This window comes from Lepidochelys olivacea (assembly GCF_965140295.1).
Source record: "Lepidochelys olivacea isolate rLepOli2 genome assembly, chromosome: 2".
In the NCBI taxonomy this organism is placed as follows: domain Eukaryota; kingdom Metazoa; phylum Chordata; order Testudines; family Cheloniidae; genus Lepidochelys; species Lepidochelys olivacea.
The window spans coordinates 6,515,723-6,540,194 of NC_140412.1; the positions used below are offsets into that span (position 1 = coordinate 6,515,723).

The 24,472-nt window shown below is 47.8% G+C and overlaps 1 protein-coding gene across 4 annotated transcripts in view; it reads right to left on the bottom strand.

The window, feature by feature from the left end:
• ADGRB1 (adhesion G protein-coupled receptor B1) overlaps window positions 1-24,472 on the bottom strand; it is a 376,148-nt gene that overhangs the window by 79,679 nt on the left and 271,997 nt on the right. For all 4 annotated transcript variants that reach the window (XM_084620795.1, XM_084620798.1, XM_084620797.1 and 1 more), the window contains exon 18: window positions 22,963-23,101. In XM_084620795.1, the coding sequence (XP_084476921.1) occupies window positions 22,963-23,101 (139 nt within the window). The remainder of the gene's footprint in view (window positions 1-22,962; window positions 23,102-24,472) is intronic.

Here is a 24,472-nt window from a genome sequence, read left to right on the forward strand (position 1 = left end):
AAGATCTTTCCCCCACAATTGCCTGAGCACGTGTCAATTGACCTGGCGACCACATCAAACTGAAACAAACAAATAGGATGTGAGAAACAGACACAATTTTGGTTGACTCAGCCTCTCATCAGGCCTGATTCTATTCTCACATAGACTGGTGTAAACCAGGAGGGATTCCAGTGAAGTTAATGGAGATGAACAGTGTGAAAGTGCTGCCTGAGAAAGGAGAACTGGGCCCTTCATCTTTAACACGAGGCTCCCGAGAGGGTTAATGAGGCAATGGCAGCAGGCGGTCCGCACGCTCGCATGTTTACAAATCAGCTCTTCTGGGAGCTGCTATCATTGCAGCTCGGAGGATGAGAAGAGGGTGAAAATCTTCCACCAATTAGAAAGCACCATCTGGCAGGCAAGGAGACAAAACAAGCGAAGAGGAAAATAAATAAATAAACTCGGTGATAACATCCAGCTGGAATGGCCATTGTTTCACCATCCTTCCTCGACTGCACCCGGCGTCTCTTCCTATGCACAGCAAGCCGGTACACTTGGAGGGAATTCACCCAAATTACAGGATCCCACCTGCCCCTACTCCCTCACCTCCGTCCTGTCCCCTCTCCTGGGAAAAGAAAGGAGTTAACTAGCTACCCATTCACAGCCAACACACAAATCCTCAAATGACATCTGAGACCACGGCAGGGGAAGATGATCATATTATGGTGACTCCCTCCTCCTGAGTTCCTCCGTTTGCCCCAAACTTCCTTTCACGCTTATGCTTTGAATCCCGTATTGTTTTGATTCCTGGATGTTCAGCCTGGGGGGTCCCATGGTCTCATTCTTGAAGTAAAGAATTTGCACTTCTAATTTTTCAGCTCAGCTATAACTCTTCTGCCATGCAGTGGGTGGCGGGTGGGGGAAGAAAGGAAGGGGGACAAAATTAGTTTCACTCATGGAAAGAAAGGGGGGAGTCTAGTAATTCATACAGGACAGGGATAAGAATGGTATGGACTGATCTCCTGTGTGGCCAAGTCCGTTTGGTGGACCCACCACTTGACTGGTCAAAACTGGGCTGTGGCATTGAAGGATTGTCTTAAACTCTGTGAGGCCAAACTCATTGCAGGTGTAATGGCACTGAATGCAATGGAGGTAGACCAGGGATGAATTTGGCTTGTTATTCATGCAGAAGGAGATGCGGGGGTCTATTAAACATTAAGGTTGTCCAAGTTTTTGCTTGAGACCTTTATTGGGTCAAATAGCAAGTGGTCTCACTGGTTCCCAGACACTGCCCATGAGTGGAGACTTTGGGGGTAAACACATGGCAAGGCAGTTTTTAAAAGGTTTGGTGGTGGAGGGTGTGGGAGGGAGAACCTGTACAGGTAGTTCATCCTATGCATTAGACCTGACCAGCCTTTAGCATAGCTGGAGAAGTCATGACTGGGGATGGGAGAGAGGAATATCTCTCTCTTGATGTGTGAACCCACAGCTCCTGTCAGCCATGTGCTCTTGAAGTGTCAAGTGCTCCATAGTGGCTCCTCCTAATCTGGTTCTCCAGATCATGGATGGCAAAATTTCCCCTTCTCCAGACTACACTGTGTATTTCTCTGTTGCATGTTTCTTATCCACCATGCTCCATGCTATCCATGTCAATGCTCCCGGCTTGGAATGAATACAGAACAGCTAGCAGAAATCCACAATGCTGATGACAGAGGAGAATGATCCCTTGTGATTGAACTGATTGAGGCAGCTTGTGAGGGTGTGAGGCCAGGGACGATGACGTTATTAGGTTTTCCGGTATCCAGGTTTATTGCTACAAATGCTGAAACGAGGTGAAACATCCCCCAGCACTGGCTCTGCGTGGATCTGGGACAGGAACAGGCAGCCCTCACAGACAAGTAGTCCGCATGCGGTTAACTCTACAATACACTCTGATAACTAGAGACAAGCAAACCAGATTGGATCAAATGAGAACTGAGCTGAACCTTTGCCCAGAAGTGAACTGCACCTGCTCTGAACCTTCCCTGCAGTTTGAAAAAGCTGGGTGATGTTTTTTCAGTTGTTTCGTTTGGTTGCTGTGGGCCCTCAGCACGTTTTGGCTCTCATTAGAGGCGTTAATGAAGAGCAAGACTCTTCTTAAGTGTTTATAAACTGAACCCCACCAGGATGTACTAGAGACCCCAGGGGAAATCTTGCAGGATTTCCAGCCCAAAGAGTTTGGGATAAACTTTTCAAGAAGCGTCCAAACCTTTGGACGCTCAACCTAAATGAGATTCTGGATCTGGGGTCTGATTCAAAGGCCACTGCAGTCAATGGGAGCCTTTCCATTAACTTCGACAGGCTTCAGCTCAGGCCCTTTGAGAAATTCACCCATCATTATACACTGCAGTTTGTTTTAACAGCTGTTTCTTTCATAATTTAGATCTCTCCAGCACCTAGCCCCTAGCTCCAGTCACCTCTTACTCATCAAAAACACATAATGATACCCTCGTAAGTATCAAAATCAGCAATGCAATATCTCAGTGTCCCAACTAAACAAGTATCCAATTACCAGTAATCACATTGCAGTGAAAAGAAACCTAAAAAACCTAAAAAACAACCCGTCCTATGGTTCCAACCAACATGACATCTACATCAGTCACCAGCTGGAACTCCCTTCTTCCTGAAATGCCTGTCAGAAAAGATGGGCTTTGCCACATGCGCTAAGGTTAACAAATCAATCTCTGGCTGACCAACATGTGGGGAAATGAATTCCAGCATCTAAGGGCCTCATGAAGAATGCCCTGCTTCCAGCTCCTTATTATTATTACTCATTTGTTACTACCAAAGCGCCAAGGACCCTCAACCAGGGACCAGGACCTCATTGTGCTAGGCACTGTACAAAAACACAGAACAAGAACAGCAGCAAAAAAAAATATCTCTGACCCAAAGAGCTTACAATCTAAGGCTACGTCTACACTTATAGCAGCGTGCAGAATACAGGCGCCTTACATGTAGCTACGCGCCGCAGTGAAAGGCAGCCTGCATCCTCACTTTTCACTGTGGCGTGTATCTACATGCACAGAGAAAGGCTCTGGCCCAGGACCCTTCCCCACTGCTGGAGCCTTCCACGACAGTGGGGAAAGGCTCTGGTAGTGGCCAGACAGTGGGATGCAACTGCTAAAACTAGCAGTGTAGAAGTGGCACTGCTTGGGTATCTAGAAAGCCACGTATGGTATAAACCCTGGGGGCTTAGGCAAGGAAGGAATTCTACGCTACTTTATTCACCCAAGCCAGTGGTTCCCAAACTTTAACAGCCTGGGAACCCATTTCACAAAAATATCAAATCTTGCGATCCCCCTCCTAAAAATGAATATTTCCAGGGATTTTCTCCCTTACCGGAGCATAAATTATAGAAGCAGTGATCTTGGAAATAACATGCTTATTACACACTATTTATCATTACATTATGAATTTTATTACATTATGAAAATGGCAACACTCTTCCAAGATTTCACTTCTGTAGCTCAGATCACTTCAATTAAGCCTCCTACATGTTTCATCAAGGAGTACCAGACGTGAAACCTCATGAAGATATTTAAGAAGTCAACTCAAATAAAGAGTTCCTCCCACAAGCATTCGGGTCTTCAGCAGTCCAGGCAAACAATGCACAACTACAACAAAGCTTAAATTTCTTCTGCCAGAAAATCATGGTCACGGGGCTTGGGGGTTGGAGTCCCTAGGGACGGCTCTGTCCACCATTACAGAATATTTTTCTGAGAACCCCCGATACATTTCACGAACCCCCAAGACTTCACAAACCCCAGATTGGGAAGCACTGGCTAAGCCATGCCCAGCGTCTACACTGCTATTTATACCTGTGCTAGCTGGTCATGCAGTGTCTGCACTGTACCCACAGCTGTAAGTGTAAATGTACCCTGAGTATAAGGCAAGTTTAAGGCAAGAGACCACAGAAGGACAGAGATGGGGCAGTACAACCAATGAGATCATATAGGTCAGCATGATAGGCAGTGCTCTCTGTACACCAGCAGCCTCACTGTGCCTCACAGCAAAGGGGAGTTGTGAGGAGGACAATGAGGTGGCTTTGCAGATGTCCACAGGGAGCTCCTCCCAGGCGTGAGGGGCAGCATGGGAGACAGCATGAAGGGCCTCGTCTGAAAACGTAAGTGGGAGATGGCCTGGAAAGTGAAACCAAGCTCCAGCTCTTTTCAGTGTCGTCCAGAAATCTCCTAATTCTAGTACCACCATCACCCACAACTGTGGCAATATGGTATCCGCTCAGAGCTTGGCCATTTCTAGTTAGAAATGACTTGAGTGATGGGGCTTCCACTGCTCCTCCCTGGGAGACCAGGCTGCAGTCTAACAGATCTCACCATCCGGAAATATTTACTGGCCTGAATTCAACCTGGCTTTTGCTCAGTTTCATCCCATTACTTCTGCTGCCGGTAGGGCCCAATCCAAAGCCCACCGAAATGAGAATGAATCTTCCCATTAACTTCAGCGGGGATTTAGCTCAGACCATTGCACTCCCTGGGGCCATCCTGGAGAATTCCGCTCCCTCCCTGGGTGTTTACACCCTTCAGCACCGAAGCTTTGTGTACCATGCTCTACAAAAACAAATCTGGGAAGGGCACTTCTTTTGATAACAATATGAAGCCTTCCCTCCAGAGAAGAAGGGTGGTCCAGTGGTTAGGCCATTGCCTTGTGCCTCGTGAAAGCAGTGTCCAATTTACTGGTCTGCCACAGACTTTCTGCGTGTCCTTGGGCAAGTAACTTGGTCACTCTGTACCTCACTTCCTCATCTGTCAAACAGGGACAATAGCCCTGCCCTGAAACGCTGTGAGGATAAGCACATTAAGGAGTGTGAGGAGCTCATGTACCATTGTAACAGGCACCATATTATTACCTTAGATAAATGTCCTCCTGGCCTGCTCTCTTACTATACTACCCCCTGCAACATTCTCTGTCACAGTGGCACCCCCTGGCTGCTACGCAAACAGAGTAATTGGTGGCCAGGGATTCGCAGAAAGCGCAACATGATATTTAACCAGTCTCATTGAAGTGAATCTTCATGTGGCCAGGAGAAAAGAGAAGCCTAGGAAGCTGTACTAAAAACAATCCTCCCCCTCGCCCCCCCCCCGCCAAAATATGCCTCAGAGCTGGCAGTGAACTAATGCAATGTTTGTATTTTACATTAAGTGAGGGAGAGTGTTTGATTATGATCCTGGATTCCTGAGTGAGAGAACCAGACTGAAGGTAATTCATACATGTTCAGGCCTTTGTAAACCGGGACATTCCCTCAAGGTGAACTCATACTTGACTTACTGGCTCTTGTGGGGAAGTGACAGCTTGGCAGGTTGGCCTGCATCCTTGCATGGCTTAGAAGGAATTAGGTCTAAGAGCTGAATCTGCGTCCTGATTTCCATCAGCCAGTCCCAGTTTTGACATGTCTCTCCCATGTCCATAAAACTTGGGCTTGCAGTACGACAAAGTTGTACAGTTCAGGTGAGGATAGGGGCCTCAAACCAAAGAAACCCCTTCCTAGGGGTACGTCTACACGGAAGTTGAATGCATGATTTCTAGCTCGGGTGGATGTACACGTGCACCTGCACTAGCTTTGATCTAACTAGGTACATACTCAGGTGACCTGAGCCGCCACACCTACCATCGCACTGATATTTTTCAGTCAAAACCAGCACACATTTGTCTACCAGAGCTGGAAATTACACCTCCCAGCTGTATCCCTAAAGTCCTCCTTTGCCAAAACAAAACTCTGTCAAAACTCCACTCCAACACTACCAAATCTCCGTGTACAAAAGATAAAACTTTACCCCTGAAATTGACAAATCCCCCATCCACATGACAAAATTCTTCTAATTTCACCTCCTAAAGCCTTTGGCCACCAGTCCACATTCTCATACCACGTCTCCCTCTGTGGAATGAGTTCCATAAACCGAGGGGTCTGTTGTAGCACTAGATGAATGATTTCATTTCTTTCATCCAAAGGCTCCCAAAACACTTTACAGCTATTGTACCCAAGCACAGCACCACAGAAAAGCAGCCACCACTAGGGTGGAAGGGAATAGGATGAGGAGAAATTTTGGCCAAGGACACTGTGGGGAACATCTACTACTACAAAAAGTGCCAGGGGTTGGCTTGTTTCCACACCGTGCCAACAGGACCCTTCCCCCCATTGAAAAAAACAAAACACATTTTATTAAAGCAAAGTTAAAATAGAAGGTTAACTTACAAAGTCGTACATTGCTTATTACTTATTCAGAATCAGGTTAATAATCAAAGAACCTGGCTAAAAATTCTGGCTTGATGACAGCGGGAGCCCTCCTTCTCTGAGTATGCTAAAAAGGATAAGCAAATTTCTAAATAACTCTCCTCTTTCTGGTGTTTCTCTTATGTACGTTCTTGGTGTCAAAGTTTTTCCATCACTAGGACAGTCCTTATTTTCCTATATCACAATTCCATAGGAGAAGTCACCCTTTTCCAATAACGTGCAATACAAAGTCTTGCTGATAACAATAAAAAAGAAAGTGAAGTGGGTTTTTTACCCACGAAAACTTATGCTCAAATAAATCTGTTTGTCTTTAAGGTGCCACTGGACTCCTCGTTGTTTTTGTGGATACAGACTAACACAGCTACCCCTCTGATAATAAAAAAGAAAGTAATTTGTCATTCTGTTTAAACCAGAAATATTTTACTGAAGCATTATATAAGCAGGCAAAGGCTTTTTAGGATGTTGGCATTTTGTAGTAAGATTAAATCTTTTAATAATTTACTCCCCAAACTGTCTACTTCCTGGACACACCACACATGCAAGTATGTTCCCCTTTCCCTGCAACCACTCCAATGAAGTGCCTCCTACTAGCAAAAATATGATGGATTTTAACTGGGGTCAAATGCCATCTAGATAGTAATTAATTAAAAAATTATTTCTTAGTTATACAAATTGAAGATGTAGATCTCCCACATAAAGATCCACTCATCCAGATGAATTTCTTCATCCAAATCTCTCTTCTATCTTTTCATCTGGGTTGTTTTCTTATCAACATCTTTTTCAATCAAAATTGTATGTATTTTTGAAATTAAACCTTTTTATTCCAGCTTGCTCCTGGGTCAACCCCTCAAACGTGGTTAAAGGTCTAGACAGAGGCATCTTGTATCCGGATTTCACAATACAATGTTTGATACTTAAATATTGAAAATACGGGATCTTTACATTATTTACATTATTACATAGTTCTTGGTATGATTTCAAATCAGGACCCAAGAACAGCTGTCCAAGTTGAGTAATCTCAGTTCTTGCCCACAAGGAATGGTCACTTTGATATTTCCTAGGGATACAGTCCTGATTATTAATGAAAGTCGCTAAAGGAGAGGGCCTTGGTGACAGGGACGTAAAAAAATTGGTTAAAGTTGTGAAGGTGGTCTGGATGAATGGGTGATCTTTTGTTTTATTTTTTGTGACCTAAATTTCTTTCTAACCCACGCATTACTATAAATAGCTATACTTAGGCTCGTCTTGTTTGAGGTTTACCCAGTGTTCGCATGGTCTTTTGTTAACCCATTTGATCAGTGACCTGGAAAAACAAACATAAATCATCACTCATAAAGTTTTCAGATAATGCAAACATTGAGGGAGTGGTAAAAATGAAGAGGACAGGTCACTGATTCAGAGTGATTTAGATTGCTTGTAAACTGATGCAAGCAAATAATATGCATTTTAATACAGCTAACTGTAAATATATACATCTTGGGACAAAGAAGGTACGCTATAAATGGGAGACTCTATTCTAGGAAGGAGTGTCTCTGAAAAAGACTTGGGGGTCATGGTAGATAAAACATGAACTTCCAGTGTGACACTATGACCAAAAGGGCTAATGTGATCCCGGTATGCATAAGCAGGGGACTTTTGAGTAGGAGTGAAGAGGTTATTTTAATAGGCAGCTGGTTTAAAACAAACAAAAGGAATTATTTCTTCACACAATGCACAGTCAACCTGTGGAACTCTTTGCCAGAGGATGTCGTGAAGGCCAAGACTATAACAGGGTTCAAAAAAGCACTAGGTAAGTTCATGGAGGATAGGTCCGTAAATAACTATTAGCCAGGATGGGCAGGGATGCAAAACCATACTCAGAAGCATCCTTAGCCTCTGTTTGTAGAAGCTGGGAATGGATGACAGAGGATGGATCACTTGATGATTACCTGTTTTGTTCATTCTCTCTGAAGCACCTGGCATTGGCCACTGTCGGAAGACAGGATACTGGGCTAGATGTACCATTGATCTGACCCAGTATGGCCGTTCTTATGTTCTCTGTATTTGGCACTGGTACAACCATTGCTGGAATACTATGTCCAGTTCTGGTGCCCACAACTCAAGAAAGATGTTGATAAATTGGAGAGGGTTCAGAGAAGAGCCATGAGAATGATTAAAGGATTAGAAAACCCACCTTATAGTGATAGACTCAGAGAGCTCAATCTATTTATCTTAACAAAGAGAAGGTTAAGAGGTGACTGAATTACCATCCATAAATACCTACATGGGGAGCAGATATTTGATAATGAGCTCTTCACTCTAGCAGAGAGAGGTCTAGCATGGTCCAATGGCTGGAAGTTGAAGCTAGACAATTTCAGACTGGAAATAAGGTGTAACATTTTAACTGTAAGAATAATTAACCATTGCAACAACTTACCAAGGGTGGTGGTAGATTCTCCATCACCGACAATTTTAAAATCAAGATTGGCTGTTTTTCTAAAAGACCTGCTCTAGGAATTGTTCTGGGGGAGTTCTATGGCCTGTGTTATGCAGCAGGTCAGACCAGATGGTCACAATGGTCCCTTCTGGCCTTGGGATCTATGAATCTATCACATATTTTAATTCTGATGTGTAATAATAATAAGCCAAATCAGGGAAAGCTATTCCACTTCAAAACAAATTAAGATAAATCTGAAATTTTAGCAATTAATATTCCCCAAAGGGTCAAAATATATACAATTTAAATGAGTAATGGAATATGTCAAATATTAAGGAATAAATATTATGGAGAAATATAAAAAAATCCTTTAAAGGCAAATTTACCTTCCATTGTGGAATAAAATCATAAAAGAGGAATAGAACAAATAAGAAATTTCTTGGCTAGGTAGGGTAGCCTTGGTCAGGACCTCATCTGCGAGGACTGAGCTGAAAGACCCTAACTGAGAAAATAGCATACAACTCATTCCCTAACCCTGAAGAGATTTAACCCGATGCTCTTAGGGTTGAAGAATGTTTGCACAATTTGGGAAGGTGGTTCAGAATGAAGGGCCTGATCCTGGAAGTCCCACTGACTTCAATGGTAGTAGTAAGGCCCAGATCCTGAAAAAAATTATGCACCTAACTCCCAGAGAAATCTATCAATACTTTCAAGGATCTGGGCCCAAGTGACATCCCTAGGAACGGAAAGTCTCACAGGGTCAGTCCCAGTCAGCTCAGGATTCTGTTTTGTTTCCCTGTTTACGAGGTTGGGTTTTTTTTTCCTTTCCCTTTTTCTCTTTAGCAAGAGAGACAGCCTTTGTTTTATTCCCTCTGACTAATTAAAGCCCCCGACAGACAGCGATCAACTGCTGTAGGATCTCAGCCTCGCCAGGCAAATTTCCTCGGAGGAGGGGAAAAAAAGAGTTGGATTATTAAAAAAAAAAAAAAAAAGAAAAGAAGAAGGCACTCTATCATGATAAATCAAAGAGACAGGCCGGCCCGCACCTGGGGAGATGCTCATCTGGACACTTATCAGGCAAGCACTACAACTGGGAAGGAAAGGAGCCGCTTCCAAATGTGCAGTCCAGGGATACTGGGTCTCCATCACGTTGAGAGCCACCAGGGTCTGGAGGAGATTGTCTAAAACTGCAGACATTCTGTCCTGTCCCATCCCCACCCACCCTGCTGGGTGCCATGTGGAAGCCCTCTTTGGCGCACTGAAATCCAGAAGGGACAATGCCATAGGACCATAGGAGAGGAGACACTCTTGCCATAGCGAAAGGGTACAATAGCTCAGTCTCAACTCCAATTCCCGCAATTCTGTCACAGAGCAAGGACAAGGAATGGAAGGATTTGCAATCCGCAACATCAACTAGGGTGGAATAATGAATGCTCCTGCCTGGGGCTGTTTGCTCTCCCTGCTACCTAATCTTTCTGCCTGGCAGGGAAGATGGATGCTCTTCCTTTTTTCTTAGACATCTTTTTTCCTTCTTTGCTTTCTGCCTTTCCTGATTACCATCCCGTTTTCTCTTTTCCTTCTTCCTCTCCCTAGCCACTTCTCTCCGTTTTCTTTCTTTCCTCCCCATTTTGGCCCCCTTTACCCTCTATTTCACAGCCCTCTTTCCAGATCCTGGGTTTTTTTTCTTTCTTACCCTAGTCCTCCTCTCTTATTTTCCTCTCTTCAGCCCTCCTCTCCGTTCACTTTCTCTCTCCACATTTCCTTCCTTCCTCCTCTTTTTTGCCAGTGACACTGTGAAATGTGACTCTGTTAAGGCAGCAGCATTATCCTTGCTCCATTTCCCTGCTCGTGCCCCTGCATCAAGATAGCTCCATTTAGAACTAAGTCAAAGGATGATATTTCTCAATGCTGCACATGTTGTTCTTTCTGCCTCTCACATCCTCAGTGGTGATCAGGGCTGAGCAAACGGTTTATTTGACATAATCACCCTAACAATGTAACTCAGGCATTTGACTGCTTCTTTTGTTCCCAGATTATTTGCAAACACACTTTTGAGTTTTAAAAAAATATGTTTGGAATTCAAATTGGTCTCATGGATATTTTATGGGTCTGACCCAATGCTCATTTGAAATCAATAAGAATCTTTCCATTAACCTGAATGGGCTTCTGATCAAACCTCAAGCGAATATATTTCACCCCAGGGATTGTTCATCAACCATTTGCTACTATGCCTTCAACTGGTCAGCATTCATGGCTTGCAAGTGGTCGCCTAAGTCACATAGTATTGTTTCTGTTCCCTGGTTGAACAACTGAAACTTTACAAAGAGGAGGAGGGACACCAAAGAGTTTCTAATTTGGCCACAAAAATGTTTCCAGTGCACACCTTTGCACAAACGTATATTTGCACCAGTACTCAGAAGAGTGAACATTTGCATGAACGAAACAACCAACCAACCAACCAGACAAAATGCGCAGAAATGTTTGCAGAAAATGATCAAAATGAGTTGAATGCCAATGAACTGAATGTGCTGTTTCCATCTGGCTGACTATCCTCAAATAGATTTTGGCAGCATTCACTCAGGTCTACCAGTATAAAGATCCTGAGTCTAATTCTTTTAGGCTAAGGCCTCTTCGTGCCATTCTGACAGTGTAAAGATGACTTTAAAAGGCGTGCAAATATAATTTCCTCTCATTTTGAGCCTGCTTTTATTAATTATTATTATTTTGTGCATTGCAGTAGTTCCCAGCAGTCCCAGCCATGGACCAAGACCATACCGCGCTAGGTGCTGTACAAACACAGAACAGCTAGTCCCAATGAATTTATGGCCCAAGTTATGCTGCTGGAGCGATTTACACTCACTTTAAGGCCCCTTTCCACTTCCAGAGCAGGGCACAGGCGCCCTGTGACAGCACCTTAGCCATCAATTCTGCTGCAGCTCCAAGGGCTCTGCAGAGCTAATGGGAGATGAACACTGAGGCTTGCCAGCAGAGAGAGCAGATGGGCCTCACACGCACCCAGGGAGCAGAGCGGTTGGATAAGCAGGCGCTGTTCTTACCCAGTCACTTTTCTGAGCATCCCGCAGTGTTCAATGTAATTTGCACTGATGCCTAGTCGTCCTGTCACAATTCGTTGGGCCAGTAGCTAGGGACAGTGGTGACACTCCAGGCACAGATGGTGCTTCCCATGGGAAGGCTCGGCTTTCACCTCTTGGAAGAGTAACTCCTGGCATGTACTGATATCGTGGACCTGCTGCTGCCAAACATACACTTCAGCCTGCTCTGCTGCAGAGAGAAAGCCCAGGCACATGCTGACACGCATGCTTGATCACGCGGGGTGGGGGGGAGCAGGACCTGGGTAAGGGGTGGGTCCCATGTCACTGAATTCAGCAGGAGTTTTGCCACTGACTTCAGTGAGGGCAGGCAGAGGCTACAATCAAAGCGAAGGGGGCGTGTCAGGTTAGACTCTTAAGGGCCAGCATTGCCGGGGAGCCATAGGCTGCCGGGGCGGGAACTCTGCAGTTTTCTAAGCAGCACCCCCCCACAGGGAAGGGTTCAGGCACAGGTACCCCAAACTGCCCCTCTTATACAATGCCAGCATAGACAGTTTCTTCTCTTTAGCTCTTTCTCCCCCACTTCCCCCCCCCCTTATGTTGCTCCAGCCAAATAACTGCAAGAGGGGAAAGGACCAGGGGCTTCCAAGAGGCATAAATAAAGTGTGTAATGCTCATTCAGTGGAGAGCAATGAGCTGCCCCTTTGGAGCAGGCAGGACCCCGGGGAGGGACTGCCATTCAGTGTGGTCTCTCTATGTTACAATGCCTTCTGTATCAATTCCTGGGCTTAATTAGCATCACTTTGTTCCGGGCGGGGCCCAAACCTACACTCCACTCCAAAGCTTCTGGCCATAATAGCACTTCCCGTTCTTTGTGATGCGCTTTGGGATCGCCGCATGAGAAGCGGTAAGTTAAGTTTTTCATGTCTTCCCCGCCTCTCTCTCTTTCTTGCCTCCCCGCATCAGGCCAGGGCCTTCCTCAGCTCTGCTCGTATCCCTTCAGCAAGACAGATTCAAAGAACCAGCACAGCCTTTTGTTTCCTTCATGTGGTAACAAGCATCTTATTTAAAAACTGATAGAGAGCTTATTGGAAACGTATTCTTGGAATTTAGGGCCCCTTTTATACAATTTGGCCAGTCTAACAGGCAATTCCACATAATTATAGCAAGTAAAAATCACCCAGAGAGACATCTTAATGTGCTACTATTTATTAACAGTTGCTAATTCTTCACTCTGTATAGAGCTCGCTCCCCAGATACCACATGGCAATTTGTGTTTAGTAAACTGCTCTGACAGTGCTGACGAGTGATCACACCGTGGATTATTAATAAACAGTGTCAAGAAAGCTTCTTTCAGTCCAGTAGAGAACCACAGAAATTAAAGGAAAGAAAAGACTGATTCACTCACCTAGTCTCTCTCCCTAGCAAAGGCGAGACGTTGTCGTTCGGTATATTCTCCAGAGCTTTATTGACTTCACTCACAAATTACCAAAGGGATGAGGCTTCCACTACTTCCTTTTGAAGATAATTCTACATTCTTAAGGCCTGAACTTGCTCCTAACAGCCCCCAACTTGAAAAGGAGCAGGATTGGACCTATATAGGCCTGTTTTCTCACTACCCAGCTAAACAGCCTGGAGGTTACAGTAAGTGATTGTTGGTGAGAAATCCCGAGGCCTATCCCCGGCTGCTCTTCCACTGACCTGCTTGGCTAAGTCATTTAAGGCAGCCTTTTCAATGGCCGCTTTTGAATGGCCCAACTTCAGGCAGTCAAATCTGAAAAGGTTGGACTTCACCCATGAGCCGCACTGAGCGTGAGACCGACACCCGCGGATGCCTGCTTCTGCCTTCCCGCTGAGGCCGCGACTGCTTGTGTTTCAAGAAGTGACAGAAGTGGCAACTCTGGCTCGCATATAACCGGCTGCCGAGTACCTGCCCCCGAGAACGGCTGCTCTGATATCACACTGCCATTTGCCGCACCATGCATGAGAGCAGCACGAGGGAAGGCCCACTTCTGCTGTTGGAAAAATCACAGGACTGGGCTAATCTCGCAATTTCTGAGCAGTCCATGAAACCGCGATTTTTCATAGGGCCCTACTTAGGACAAAGAGCTATTATTATGTGCTCCACCCTTGCACAACACTAAAGTGTGGATGGCGCTCAGGTGGCCTGGAGGAGGAGTGAGGGGCTCAGCTATCTTTTGAATCTTGGCTCCTTGCCTGAGACAGGAGAGTAGCTCCCTGCCAGCCCTTCCCTTCCAACATAGTGTATATTCCCAAGGGGAAGGAGGGCCTCAGCTATTCCCTCAGAGGAAAGCTGATAACGATGAGGACAATCCATCAGTACAGTCTCCAGTACCTTCCATGACTCCTGTGTCCAGGCAGGGACTTAGGGAAACCCTGTGTGGTGATGGTAGGAAGCATCTGTTCTGAGAGAGGAGGAGTGGGTTACAGGGTCTATCTGAGACCAGAAGCCTCATTAAAGGATCCCATTTCTATTCATTACAGCCCAGCCACTTCTCCTCTCTGCACTGTCCAACTGATGATCAAGAAACGCAAATCCTACCGATCCTGTGCTTATATTAGCCCCCACAGACCTGATGTTGCACCCTCAACTCCCATCAACTTTGTGGCAGGAGCACCCAGCACCTGGCAGGATTGGGCCCTGCTGGAAGCAGTCATGCAACCGCCATCCAACTACAAAATGAGGCCATGGCAGACTGGGAAAGGGAAAGGAAATCCAGATTGTGTTTATCCTGATCTGAGCGGCGTCCTGGGTGGACGCCAGCCGACAGCACTCCACCAAATAATTCCAAAATAGTATGCTGTTTGTTTTTCTCTTTAAATGTCGTGTTGGTGAAAGACACCAGATTGACAGCCCTTGGGAGGGGAGGCCTCTCCCACAGAATGGGCAGTGCAAGCTTCCCCCAACTCACCCCACTGGGAGTTACCCCTGACCTCGCCGAGGGACCAGTCTGCAGGGAGCTCAGCATCCATGACTCACTCAAGCCTTGGCTTCTCTAGGAGGATGCCAGCCAAAGGCCAACGTGGCAGTAGTTTTAGGACATTGAACTATTTCTGTTGACATCACCTACTTCCAGACCTTAGGCCTGCTCAGTGAGTAGATGAGCAAGGTGGGGAAGCTTCCTTGTGCCTTAGGAGAGGACAATTCTGAGTTCATACAAAGCACCAACCCTGTTCCCTTTATTCACTTGTACAAAGGTGGCACAAGCCACACTGGAAATGACACTCAACCTAACCCAGCAGGACTTTCACCGGCAAGACCTCCATGGCCCCATCGGTGGCCCTTCAACAAAGGGTGCTAATTAGTGCCAGTGACTATGATGATTCTTCTCTACTAGGAATCAGGCAGAGACCATGAGTTCAGTGGAGAGCTGTGGCTGGTAATGGCTTTTGGTGATTTCTGCCCTGAATTGGATTTGAACCAGTGACACTTAGAACAACTCTGTATCCCATCCCCAGTCCTGTGAGACATCACCTCCCACATTGGCTGATACTTGCCCTGCAACTGTCAGCCACAGAACAGATCTGATCCGCTGAGCATCACAGGTGACATCTTCTTCTAGTAGCCCTCTGAGGTGCCCATATGATCAAACCCATCTTCGTCCTCTCAGTCAGTACGATACACAGAAATGTGCCAGCTGGCACATTAGCAGGGAGTCACATTGCTCAACCACTCCCTTTCCCCAGGGAACATTTACCTTCACATACCACTCAAAGCACAAGGCCCTAGTCTGGATTCTCATCTCCCTAACGCAGGGGTAACCACCACCACCCCAGTTAATGGTGTAAAGGAAGTGTACCTCAGATCAGGATCAGCCTCAGTGGTTTGTAGATCCATCAATTCCAAGGTCACAAGGGACTGCTGTGATCATCTAACCTGACCTCCCGTGTAACGCAGGGCATGAAACTTCCCTGAAACAACTGCTGTTTGAACTACAGCAGCTATTTTAGGGAAAAAAAAAATCCAAACCTGATTTAGAAATTGCTAGGGATGGAGAATCCACCAGGAATCTTGCTCAGTTGTTTCAATCATAATAACCTCTCTGTAAAAAAATTTCACTTTATTTCCCGTCTGAAGTAATCTATCTTCAGCTTCCAGTCATTGGATCTTTAATATTTCTTCTCTTCTAGGCCTTCTCTTTACCGCCTGTTACACTAGCAGCGCTGACGCTGCTAAAAGGCTTAGCAGAGGGAGAGTAATCTCTAATGAACACTGTGCAGCTTCCTTTTGCTTTTTATTAACTTACTCATCGTTTGCCAGATTGTTCCTGGTTCACAGGCTGGCCGCATGTAACTAACCGTGAGTATTCAACACACATTTAAAATGTTAACCCTGTTGGTTACTTCTGATTGGGCAGGTAACACACATGGTATCATTTCTGCTCGCTGAATGGATAAGCATAACTCCTAGCATCAGTTTGCGGGCTAAAATATGCAAGTTTGAAATCTTCTTTCCATCATATTCCCCAATTTGGCTAAAAATTTGCCATTTCTGCCAATAACCTCATCCACCAGGCTATTCACGGAAAGCAAAGTATTAAAGGGCACAAGCACGGCTGAAGCTAATTCATTTTGTTTTAAGTGAGCAGATATTTGCCGGGGGGGCAGGGGGGGGAATGATTTATTCTCCTGGCCCAAATACTTCTCATTCAGGGCCAACACATACCATTATGGAGGGGGAAAGAGAACTCAGGAAAGAGGACTCAAAAAGCTTAGTTGGGTGCCCTGACATAAGCTCTTCCTGGAACTCAGATACCACAGAGATGGATGCTGTATTAGATAGATAGATAGATAGATAGATAGATAGATAGATAGATAGATAGATAGATAGATAGATAGATGCTGTAAATGAATGGATGGATAGATAGGTAGGAAGGTTGTTTGGCTAGTTTCTGTGCCAGCGCCTCCTAGAACAAAGATCCCAGAGAAAAGCAAATTTCAATCCCACGGGGCCTACGCCTCCTTCACTGCTCTGTGTAACCCACTGGTAACATGGCTATCTTAAGAGCCAGGGGGCTGGTGGTCATGCCTGTGCCATACCCACTTCCTTCCCAGGCAGCCGTAGGTGTGGAGCGGTGGTAACGTTGCTCTGGCTGTACTAACGTCCACGGCCAGCTAATGGCTACTTCCCAGCACCAATCTCCCCCACGCTCGAGGTACAACCCCCGAGCCTACAGGGTACCAACTCCCCAGTGATCATGCGGAGGGGCTTCAGAAGGCTCCCAGGGAGGGCTGGAGCACCTCAGAGCGACGCTGCTCACCCCTCCTGCAGTGTTCCATACATTTCTGCCCGCCGCCCAGGAACAGAGCCACACCTTCTACCCATCTCTGATGGTTGCTTTCCAGGTGGGAATTAACGGGAAAGGCGGGGGAAGGGGGTGTCCTGGTCAGAATCCCCCTCCCCCCCAGTAAACAAGGCTCCCATGTGGTGAGCTATGACTGGTCACATGGCAGCTCCCCCATTTGCTAGCCAAGCATCCCTTCCTGGTGATAAGCCCCCTCCCGCCCCCATTCAAACTGGAATGGAGTGTGATCCCTCCCGAACACCTGGAGATACAGCAACCCACCTTAATTACACCAGAAACACTGCATGAAACAGGTGGTAGACAACCGGCCCATCCAACCCTGGGTGTGAGTGGACATCAGGCCGCTGGCTTCAATGGGGTCATCCCCGCTTACACTGGAGAGTGAATTTGGCTCAGTATTGCTCATGCTGAAGCGATGAATTCCACAAAGCTCCATGCACTGGGTCAAATTCTTGCCCCATAGATCCCGTCAGATGAAGAGCGACGGGGTGACACAGCATCTGCCTGCAGAGGAGTCACTGACAGCACCGCGAGGGACTCACAGGGGATGGCTCAGCGGCAGGGCAGGGGAGATGCTGTGCTGTAGTTCACACTCCCTCCCACCCCCCAAGTCTCACATTGTGAGTGTAGGATTTAAGTGAACCCAAAATGCCAGGTTTTGAGTCAAAGCCAGAAACAACTATCAAGCCATCCACCAGACTACAAACAATAACCCCTAGCTTGTATAGTGCTTTTCTTCATAGATCTCAAAGTAAACTGAGGCGCAGAGAGGGGAAATGACTTGCCCCAGGTCAGGAGCAGAGCAAGGAAAAGAACCAGATCTCTTGTATCCCTGTCTCATGCACTATCCACTAGGATACACAGCCCCCTCCCCCCAGCAGTTATGGAGCTGGGATAACTGTTTATTACACTGTTCATTACCCTTTCACTGCTACATTGTGCTTCCTTTGTCTGCTTGTACCCACCTGTTGTTTCTCATCATACACTTAGACTGTAAGCACTCTGTGTCAGGGACTGTTCGTTAATTAAAGGCATGTATAGCACCATTCACAACGGGGTGCCAAATCCTGATTACTGCCTCTGGGCACAACAACAACATCCATCCCTGGCACCTGGAATTCAGTCTAGGTTCTCTCCAAACTCAGCTCATGCTTATCCGACTTTCTCCCCAAACTCAACCCAGCTTCTCTGCAAATTCAAGCCAGACTCGTGCCAAACTCAGCTCAGGGTCATCCCAGATTCACCCTCAATTGGACCCAAATTCAGCCCAGTGTCACAGAACAACTCACAAAACTTCCAAAAGTCTGCCAAGACTCAAGTCTGTAATTAATCCCACATCTCAGGTTTGTGCAGCTCCAGTCCTTTGGCTCTCAGAGACCCAGACCTTCAGCTGCTGTGTATCTATTGGCATAGCTCCATCAGAAGCCACTGTAACTTATTCCTCTCTGCAGTGCTTTAGGGATAGCAGCGGCCTATAAAGCTCTGTTGAAAACCAGTTTCAATCCAGTTTCTATTTCAAAAGTATCTAAGAGAAAGTTGGCCATTAAAAAAGATAAATACATTTCAGATTGCCTGCTTCCAGGTAAATAAAAGAACAGCTGAAACAATAGGCAAGCACATTCCACAAAGGCTGAGACCACAAAATAACCCTATGCTCCTTCCAGCCAGGTCCTCAAAGTACTGAGAGGACTGCGCAGAAGGGCTAATCCTGCGGACGTGATCTAAACATCTACAAAATTAACATGTAATAGAGAAATAAGCCCAAGAAGCTTCCCCATACCACTTAGATTAGATCTGGAGGTCCAATACAGAAAGACCCCATAGTATTAGAATTCAGTCCCCTATTAAGGGATGGAAGGGAAATACAATGTTGATCCATTAAGGTGCCCCCTTGTTGCTGCTACCCAGATTATCGGGACAGGAGCTACCATTAAGCTACGTTCCCCCACTTCTACAATTGGGGAGGAGGGGGACTCAGATTCCACCCCTACCACATGCTGGCTAGCATGGCCATGCCAGAGTGCTAGGAACAGACTTGGTGCAGGATACATGCCCCACCAAGCAAGAGGAAACCACAGACAGATTGTAACTCAGAAACCCAGCCTGCAACAGTGCATGACTGCCCCTTACTCAGGGGAAAGGCAGGCTGGATTGGACACTGCGGCTGCTGCTGTTGTGGAGCAGGGATGGGCAAACCAGCCTTGATAAGAAACTGCAGAAACCTCATTTAAAACTCACACCAACACCAAGCTGAACCACAACACAAAACCCTTCTGAGACAAGAAAAAGTTCAGCCAGCTGCCCCTTTCCTTGTCTTATTTTTGCTTCTCCATATCCAGGTTCTGGCTCCAGCAGCAGGGGCAATGCAATCCCAGAAACAGGATCTCTTACCAGAAAGTTCCAGGAAATCTCATGATATTTCCAGCCCAAAGACTTAATTACAGAAATCCTGAGCGGCTCAGAGCCCCCTCTCCTTAGAATCACAGGGTCAGACCCCAGATTTGCAAATTCAGGAGGTTTGCATAAACTGCTGAATTTGTGGGGGCTAGTCTGAACTGAATTCAAAGTCCAAAACTTTCTTGGTGCATCAGTAGCTAGTGCAGGGAGGCTGTCAGCTTAAAAGATGTAGCTTCCTCATGCTACAGGGGAAATAGCACTTAGCTCCTTATAAAGGATTGTCGTACTCAGAGTGCTTACCAACCACAAATGAATCATATCATCCACATTTCACAGAGGGGGAAAATGAGGCAAAGAGCAGTCAAATAGGGTTACCCAAAATGGGATTAGGCCCGCACAGTAAGGCAGGCCTGAGGATGAGCTGGGTTTGACAAGTTTCTGAAAGACAAGCATCTTCAGCTCCATAGCATCACCTAGCACTATCTCTGGGCTTTGCTTCAGTGACACCTGAGAGAACAGTCAATCCCCTGTTCCTTTAGGTCTCCCATGAAAGCACTAGAGCAGGGTCTCCCCTACACAGTGAGCATGTCTGAGAGAGCAGCCCGGTGTGGCATGGCCATGGACACAGACATAACGCTAACTCTGAGTGATGGGGAGAGCATGGTGGTTACTTTGGGCCTAAAGGTCCTTGCCCGAAGGGCCAGCAGAAATGAAACACACCGAGTTAATACAATGCAAACACAGACATGCCTTGGGTCTGATCTCCACCATTGTAACGAAATCCTGTAGCCTTTTATTTTATTTAAATGAATTTTGTCATGTGGTATTACACCCCTGTGGGTTCAGCTCTGGTGGCTACTGTTTTAAGCTTAACAGAGTCACCTTTGCTACAAGCTTCAGATTTAGAGTCTAGTGTGAATGGAGTTATACTGGCATAAAGTGTTTATACCAGTGCCTCACAGCTTTCACTATAACACTCTGAAACCAGCAGAACTGCCTCCACCTTCAGGGGCTGCATCGGTTTTTCTACCAATTTAGTTAAATCAGAACAAGACGTGACCTTAGTCTCGCTTATAGTCACCTCCCTTTCACTCAGGCTCACTACTCCTTTCCCACTCCACCTTCAGAAGGAAATCCGCAGCGGGTCTTCATCACCAGCCCAGGCCCCAGTATCGGTGGGGGCTGGGGCCTGCCACTCAGTGAGTCTCCATACTGGGCCCTGGTGCATCCCTGCTTCCTGCCCCCAGCGGGGCTTGGGCATGGGTCATGGCAGGAGTAAAGTGTGACATCACTTTAGGCCCCGTTGCAAGGAACGGTATGTACACCAACCACCATCCTGGTCATCACTAAACTTTGAACCTGGGCCTTCCCAAGCTGGGATTTTGAGCCTCTAGTGCTCGAGCTAAAAGACTAAGCTCCCTAGTGGGCAGCCGTAGCAGACTTGTATCCTCTGCAGATCAGGCACAGGGAGGAAGGTGGCGTAACACACACTGAACAGCGGGTTACACACACTCCACCGAGTGGCAGGTGATGGGCACCGGCTGGCGCACTAGCCCAGCCACCCCAGGGAAGTTGGGAACGACTCATATAAAACATTGGCCTAGCAGGTCGCCTTCACAGAGCCAGTATCTCACACCGATCAAGTCTACATGGCTGGAAGCAGGGCAGTCACTGCCCATGCAGCAAAGGGTGGGGAGCGAGGGTGGTACTTGTGCCAATGTCACCATTTCCTTCTGGCCATTTACAGGCCTTGCCAGGATATCTGATTACCCTCCCCTCCCAAGTTGGAGCTACAATTCCTTTAAATCACTGCTTTCGGGCACAATCAAAAGGGACAGCAGGGACTACTATACCAGTCAGGCACCGCCCTGGTGAAGCCATTTCAAAGTGGGTTAGCAGCTGGACCGGCCTGGGCCTAAGCAAACACAGCCAACACTGTGTCTTTGAAGCCACTTCAGTGCAGATGTTGTTTCCATGGTAACTAGTGGACCAAATACATTAGTGTTTCTAATAATAAACCAAACCTTCAACTTGGAAAATGTGCTTCCCCCACCCCTTCTTCCTTTCCCCTCCCTTCTTCTAAATTAAACCGGCATTTACTGAGCGAGGTGTAATTAGTAAATAATTGGAAGGGCCTAGTAACTCCTAGTGCCCAAGCAGATGGAAATGTCACATGAGGGACGGTGTTCATTTGTGAATCGATGTGCACCTGGGATCTGCGCAGAAATGGCTGCAATGATATTTTTTTTATAAACCCCAACTAAAGACATTGGGATGACTCTAGGAACCCCCGGGAGCAACGCCCCAGCACCGACTTTGCATGCTCTCCGCATTCCCGGAGACCAGGCAGGACTCCGCTCCGGAGCTGGGATCGGCTCTACTTTTTCAAACACTCTCATTGAGACCCAGCGTTTGCTTCCCTTTAAATAAAGAAGCAGAAACTTCACACACACACACACACACACACATATCCAGCCCCAACCCCTACTCCCCACCCCCTTCAAACAACAACCGAGTCAGCAAAGCAGTCCAAACCCTTTCAAGGTCTACCAGTCAGGGATGATCGCACCAAGGTTGAAAGGGGAGAAGGAAGGGGTGGAGAACAGTGGGGCTGCAAAATATAACACGTGCAAAGATTAAGTGCGGGCACTGACAACGGTGCAGATGCCAGCCTGGGTGAGTCCCCTCCCTGGTTCCACCAACATTCATATTCAAATCCACAGTGCAGGAAGAGAGCAGGGCGGAGGGGGAGGGGGTCGGGGGGGGGGGAGGCCCCTGAAACTGACAATACAATCACTGCGGCAGCCACAGCAACCCAAATGTATTCCACCAGGCAGGCTCCAGCTCACACTGCAGTTGAGGAAGGGGGAATAGAGTGACCAGACAGCAAGTGTGATAAATGAGGACAGTGGGTGGCTACATAAGACACTGCCCTGAATATCAGGACTGTCCCTATAAAATAGGGACATCTGGTCACCCTAAGGGGGACGGAGGGAGGGTGGCAGCAGGGCAATTTGGGGAGACAAGGGTTGGGATCTGCTCCCTGTCTCCCAATGCCTTGCTGCCCCCAAACATCCTGACTTAAGGAATCGGTGGCACTTCAATGCAGCAGGCTTCCTCGGTTGGGTTTGTTTTTAGGTCACAGCCTGTCAACGGCACATCTGAGCCGCTTTGCCGTGTTCTTGTCTTTCTATATTGCAATGTCTACACGCACACATGTTCAAAAGCTCGTCTCTCTCGCCAACAGAAGTTGGTCCAATAAAAGATATTACCTCCCCCACCTTGTCTCTCTCTACACACTCACACCCACACACCCACACACACACCCCTCCAGCAGCATCCTGGTCCCTCCGCCTCCCAACACCCAGGCTGGTATTGGCGATTGATTGTCATTTAAATGTCACACGCTGGATGCTATGCCATTCTGGATTGGGATTCCCCCCCCCCTTTCTTTCTTGGCATTCTTTCGTTCTTTCTTCATTGTATGTTATTGGCAGGACTTACCATGTCTGAGCTGAGCTGGGCTAAGATGGCGAAGGTAGAGAGTCTCTCACAGAGGCATTTAGTTCGGAAGGAATCGACTGGGACTGTTCGGCAGCCGCGCCAGGACCAGGCACCAAGCTGGGAGGAGGAGGAGGAGGATCTGTTAAGGGAGGGGGTGGCAAAGTGCAGAGAGGGAGAGAGAGAGACAGCAGAGAGGGAGAGAGAGAGAGGGAGAGACAGAGTGAGAGGAGGCAGCAAAAAGAAAAACCATCACGAACAAAATGCAAAAGATACAGCCAGAGCACTGACCCCCTCCTCCTCCCCACATGCTGGGAGCATCGCAACCCCCCACAAGCTGGACTCCCATCCAGGCACACAGCTGCTCTCTCCATCCCAGCACACAGGGCTCCCCGCCCCCAGAATTACCCCCACATCAGGACACAGCTCCCCTCCCCCAGCAACAGCCCCACATCAGGACACAGCTCCCCTCCCACATGCCAGCACACTGCTCCCCTTCCCCAGCAACACCCCCATCCCAGGACACAGCTCCCCTCCCCCAGCATCTCCCCCATCCCAGGACACACAGCTCCCCTCCCCAGCATCTCCCCCACCTCAGGACACAGCTCCCCTCCCACATCCCAGCACACAGCTCCCCTCCCCCAGCAACACCCCCATCCCAGGACACAGCTCCCCTCCCCCAGCAACACCCCCATCCCAGCACACAGCTCCCCTCCCACATGCCAGCACACAGCTCCCCTCCCCAGCAACACCCCCATCCCAGTACACAGCTCCCCTCCCCCAGCATCACCCCCACCTCAGGACACAGCTCCCCTCCCCAGCATCTCCCCCATCCCAGGACACAGCTCCCCTCCCCCAGCATCTCCCCCACGTCAGGACACAGCTCCCCTCCCCAGCCTCTCCCCCATCCCAGCACACAGCTCCCCTCACCAGCAACACCCCCATCCCAGCACACAGCTCCCCTCCCCCAGCATCACCCCCACCTCAGGACACAGCTCCCCTCCCCAGCATCTCCCCCATCCCAGCACACAGCTCCCATCCCCAGCATCTCCCCCATCCCAGGACACAGCTCCCCTCCCCCAGCATCTCCCCCATCCCAGGACAAAGCTCCCCTCCCCAGCATCTCCCCCACCTCAGGACACAGCTCCCCTCCCCCAATATCTCCCCCATCCCAGCACACAACTCCCCTCCCCAGCATCTCCCCAATCCCAGCACACAGCTCCCCTCCCCCAGCATCACCCTCATCCCAGGACACAGCTCCTCTCCCCCAGCATCTCCCCCATCCCAGGACACAGCTCCTCTCCCCCAGCATCTCCCCCATCCCAGGACACAGCTCCCCTCCCCAGCATCTCCCGCATCCCAGCACACAGCTCCCCTCCCCCAGCATCACCTTCATCCCAACACACAGCTCCCTTAATTATCCCGGCACACACAACTATCCTCCCTCAACACAGCACACACAGCTCCCCTCCCCCATCCCAGCACACAAAGCTCCCCTCACTTTCTCAACTCG